The 5,070-nt window shown below is 38.5% G+C and overlaps 1 protein-coding gene across 1 annotated transcript; it reads right to left on the bottom strand.

Moving 5' to 3' along the window:
• Nucleotides 1-2,222: 2,222 nt before the first annotated feature.
• On the bottom strand, nucleotides 2,223-3,455 carry LOC149077900 (F-box/LRR-repeat protein 6-like). The gene has a single exon (XM_089242079.1). The coding sequence runs from the start codon at nucleotides 3,453-3,455 to the stop codon at nucleotides 2,223-2,225; it is 1,233 nt and encodes a 410-aa protein (XP_089098205.1).
• Between the last annotated feature and the right edge of the window lie 1,615 nt (nucleotides 3,456-5,070).

The raw sequence follows: 5,070 nt of genomic DNA, 5'->3' as shown, positions 1-5,070 counted from the left end.
TGTCGATTCGGATTTTTATGACCCACAGATGAAATGTCGATTCGGATTTTTATGACCCAAAGACTAAATGTCGATTCGGATTTTTATGACCCACAGATGAAATGTCGATTCGGATTTTTATGACCCAAAGACTAAATGTCGATTCGGATTTTTATGACCCACAGATGAAATGTCGATTCGGATTTATATGACCCAATGACTAAATGTCGATTCGGATTTATATGACCCACAGATGAAATGTCGATTCGGATTTATATGGCGCTAAACGTGAAACATCGATTCGGATTTTTATGGCGCTAAACGTGAAACATCGATTCGGATTTTTATAACCCAAAGACTAAATGTCGATTCGGATTTTTATGACGTTAAACGTGAAGCGTCGATTTGGATTTTTATGACATTAATTTATAAATTCTGTACTACTTTTGTTCTACTTTTGGATGCTGAATTTGGCCACACATTTCGTTACAACGGCCCTTTTAATGCACCAAAATGCGCAGCATTATTATTAAATCTGGAAGTTTTCTCACAGTTCTCTGAATACGGCAGCACAGATTTCGGTGGACAGACAACTTTTTTAACTTTCGTTTTTTGTGAATCTAATAGTATTTTCCATGTAAAGTTGCTATTTTCTAAAAATCGTCGGCGGGCCGCAGAAAAATGCTCGGATGGCCACATCTGGCCGGTTAACGGTCATTTTGCCCCCCTGGGATGTTTCGTCTCCGGCACATTAAACGAATTTAATTAAATTTCTTTAATTTTTTTTTTAAGAAAATATTTTAACTATTGATTATTATTGTGTGGTCATATTTTTAAGTATTTTCAAGTGCATGTTTATACACTTCTAAATGCATGTTTATACACTTCTAAATGCATGTTTATACACTTCTAAATGCATGTTTTCTTCATTTTTGCGTATATATGTTTTTCCTATTAATGCATAATTCAGTTCTTTTGATATGCATATTATTGTTTTCCTTTTTTGAGGGCATAATTTTTTAATTTTAGTGCATATTTTGTACATGAGAGAGGCGTGGAATTCTGTTTCCACCCAAATTATCATCCGATCCTTCAAAAGTGTTGCATCAGCAATGCGATGCACGAAACTGAAGATGATATCCTCTTTGAAAGTGACAATGGCGATGACAGCCCAGATGACGATAAAAACGAAGATTCCGCACCCTGTGATGATCTGACGGATAGTTCTCTGCCAAACTTTATACGCGAAGTCTATTTTTTTTATCTGTATTTCTTCTTTCATCGGAAAACATTTTCACAATACATGAACGTGAACAATTTCTGTACCTCCGCCTTTGAATACGGTCGAGATATTCTGCAGTGATTTTTGACATAGACTCTAACTCCCGTAATAAGTTGTGCATATGCCTGTTCTCTTCGGAGAGAGGGGTCAGTGAAATTCACAGCAATTCTCCTGCGAAAAAATATATATACAACTAACGCTAGAAAACGAAAGAAGTTACGGGGAACTATTTCTTCCTTTTGAATTGCAGTAGCTACGAAACTTGAACTTCTTATTTTCTTTCCATTTTTGAACAATATGCCCGATATTACGGAGTTATTAATAAAATGACAATCTTCTCATCAACATGTTTTTCAAAAGAAAAAAAAAATCTTATCTCTTTCCTGGCTAGCCAGCCCATAAATTCCCGTGCTGCATCTGCAACTTCTACTACATTCGTGGTCCGTAACATCACTCAGTCCAAACGGGCGATATCACCCATTTTAGAAAACACATATCCAAGTCTCTAACTACACAACCTGTGAAACTCTCGTTATACGATGCGCCATTCTACGAACCAGTTTGTCGGAGTGCAAGGTATTTGTCGGCAACTAATTTTTAAAATCAATTTATGAAAATCGCCTCGGGAAGCCCGAAACTAGGCTGACCGAGGCTCTGATAATCATGCTTTTACTATACTCAAGAAATTTTCATTGAAGCTTACTGAAATTTCATTTCAATACTCAGTTTCGTAGATACCAGATGAATAGTTACGGTCGCAGACAGTTCAGAACAGAGGAAAGTTTAATTATGTAAACCCTGCAGTGACAAAATGAATAAATCCAAAAGGTATTACCTATCAATTCTTCGGATAACATGATCAAGAAGTTTTATTCCCACGTCACATTTATTAAACATTCTGTATATTTCCATGTAATTGTGGATGACGAAATCCCAATCTTCATACAAAAGCAGCAGAAATTCAAAAATTATCCATCAATTTCTCAACTTCTTCACGATTTTTGCAAACCTTTAGTGGTCTGTTCAATTTTTCATATGGGAAAGTCAAGGAATTGAGCTTCTTACAATCGCGTATCAATAATTTTAGGTATGTTGTGTCGACGAGGCCGTATAGAGCAATTTTCTCGATTACAGGGTCCTGGTTATTCTCCAGAAAGGCTTTAATGATTCCAGTAACGTCACAAGATGCGTAGATCGAAAGTCTTTTCAATGTTCGTCTCCATTTTTTCACAGCTATTTCAAGAGGCTTGGAATATTTTAGGAAGTATCCGATGCGGAAGACTTCGACTTTGTCCGATGGGATATCGTGTATGTGACGCAATATAACGTTGTTGGATCTGCTAATTTCCAGATGTCGCAATTGCGTCGAGTTCCCGAAGATCTTGATCACGTCGAGGTCTTTGAAATTACATCCAACTGCTACGAATCTTTTCATTTCTCTGAAGCCTTCTTCGAGCTTTTTCGATAACTCAAATTTGCAAAAAGAAAATTCTAGCACTTGTAGTTTTGGACATCCAGCGTGAAGCTCACCGATTGGAAAAGAGTAATACTCGGTCGATTCGGAGCAGAATCGGTAATTGATTAAATGGAACTCTACGAGAGTCGGGAAAGATCGAGCTATTTTCGAGACCAACGCATCGTCACGAGTGAAGTGACACCTCAAATACAAATGCGTCAAAGTTTGTCGGAATCCCTTGAAAATCGGTTCTAACGCCGTCAACGATACCATCCGAGGACAACGTAAAGGGTGTCCCTCGGAGTTACAGTCTGGTGAACGCAATACCAGTTTTTCCATGCTCTGAAAGTTTTCTGCCAGAAACTGCATCATCTTTCCAGTCATCAACTCGTTGTGAGAAATATCAAGCGATTTCACATTGTGACAGTAAGGAATGACTTGAATGAAATTTCTGACAGTCATCTTGGGCGAATCTTCAGTGTCCTCAGTCGATAGGTCCAGGGTTCGAGTGGATGAAAGATATCCTCTTTCGGCCAATCTGAGCAAGTGTTCAAAGTTCCAGCACATCGATTTCCAGCTGACTTTTTCCCACAGAATAGGAACTGAGCACAGACTCCTCCATTGCTTGCAGACTGGCGAAACGTTCCTCAGAAACTTCACCGGTCCTTCAGTTTCGATGTAATGAGAGAAGATCATCACCATTATCTCTAGAGGAAATTCATCGTTGATGGATTCCATGTTTTATCGGAGAAAAATCAAGAATGTTGAAATGAAATCTAACGAACCTTTTTAGTCTCGGTTCTGTTCATATCTGTTTAAGAGAGATAATTTTCCTCTTAATGGGTTCCTCTTGCATCGATGTGTAGAAGATGTCACGATACGTTGATCTTGGCGCTAAACCTCTGATTGAGACGTAAATGACAACATAAACCAAACACATAACTAGTGTAAGAGAACGTCATTTCAATAATATTCTTATAACGACGCCAAATATCCGATCATTGCTAGGTAGTTATGTTACTGAAAGTACCTTAATTGACCGGCGGAATTAAATTAGTAAGAGCGATGTGCGAAGCGGCTCTACCATCGTTTCTTCTTTCTGTGAACCCTTGATGCGTGACATCATCTTTGTTGACGTATAAGAGTCTGGCCGGCTTTGACCACTCGTGAAATGACATTCTAATATTTCACGTGGAAATCATAAACGAACGAATATTTATATATATATATATATATATATATATATATATTCGTTCAAAAAGAGGTTATATATATATATATATAAATGCACACTGTGATGATATGGGGCGTGTGCAGTTGGCGTGATATAAAGCCCCTGATACGTCTAGATACGACTCTGACAGGTGACAGGTACGTAATCATCCTGTCTGATCACCTGCACCCATTCATGTCCATTGTGCATTCCGACGGACTTGGACAATTTCAGCAGGACAATGCGACACCCCACACGTCCAGAATTGCTACAAAGTGGCTCCAGGAACACTCTTCCGACTTTAGACACTTCCGCTGGCCACCTAAATCTCCAGACATGAACATATCTGGGATGCCTTGCAACGTGCTGTTCAGAAGAGATCTCCACCCCCTCTTGCTGCTACGGATTTATGGACAGCCCTGCAGGATTCATGGTGTCAATTAACTCCAGCACTGCTTCAGACATTAATCGAGTCATTCAGACATTAGTTGCGGCACTTCTGCGGGCCCGCGGGGGCCCTACACGATATTAGGCAGGTCTACCAGTTTTTTTTGGCTCTTCAGTGTATATAATTATAAATATCATTATTTTATATTTTACATACGCATTTACAATGAATATCACTATTACATTTGTGTCTCCGTTACTTATTCTGTATTTAGAATAAGTGAGTAGGAGTATGAGTTCATACTCATACTCCTACGCTTATTCTGCTACATTATAAAATGATGAAAAGAGCTTCAATGCTGCAAGACACACAACAACTTGCCATTTCACAGGGAAAGGGTTCAAAGGTGTCATCCTCAAAAAATTGTGATAAAAAATCAAAGTACATTCGTCTCGCCCACAAATATGAAAACAAAAAATTAACGGCGGAATGAAATTATCAAAGTTGGCTACTCATGACCTCTCGCGCTTCTTGGCGATATCTTTAAAAAACTTCTTTTCCTTCTTTCCTAGAGCTTTGCTTGCCCCCCCCCCCCCAGAAACACTCTCTCTATTAACAGTGGAACCTCATTTATACAACGTTCAAAGGAAACACTGCCATAACATCGTAAGTCGAACAACTGAAACTTTTTAAAGAAAATGATTTTGCTCCCATCGCCAACAGACACATAAAATATTATGAAATCAATGTGT

The sequence above is a fragment of the Pholcus phalangioides genome, unplaced genomic scaffold (genome assembly GCF_987345545.1).
Source record: "Pholcus phalangioides strain wild (caught in Gottingen) unplaced genomic scaffold, Ppha-v1.0 ptg000014l_1, whole genome shotgun sequence".
Lineage (NCBI taxonomy): Eukaryota > Metazoa > Arthropoda > Arachnida > Araneae > Pholcidae > Pholcus > Pholcus phalangioides.
This window is presented reverse-complemented; position numbering and strand designations above follow the sequence as displayed.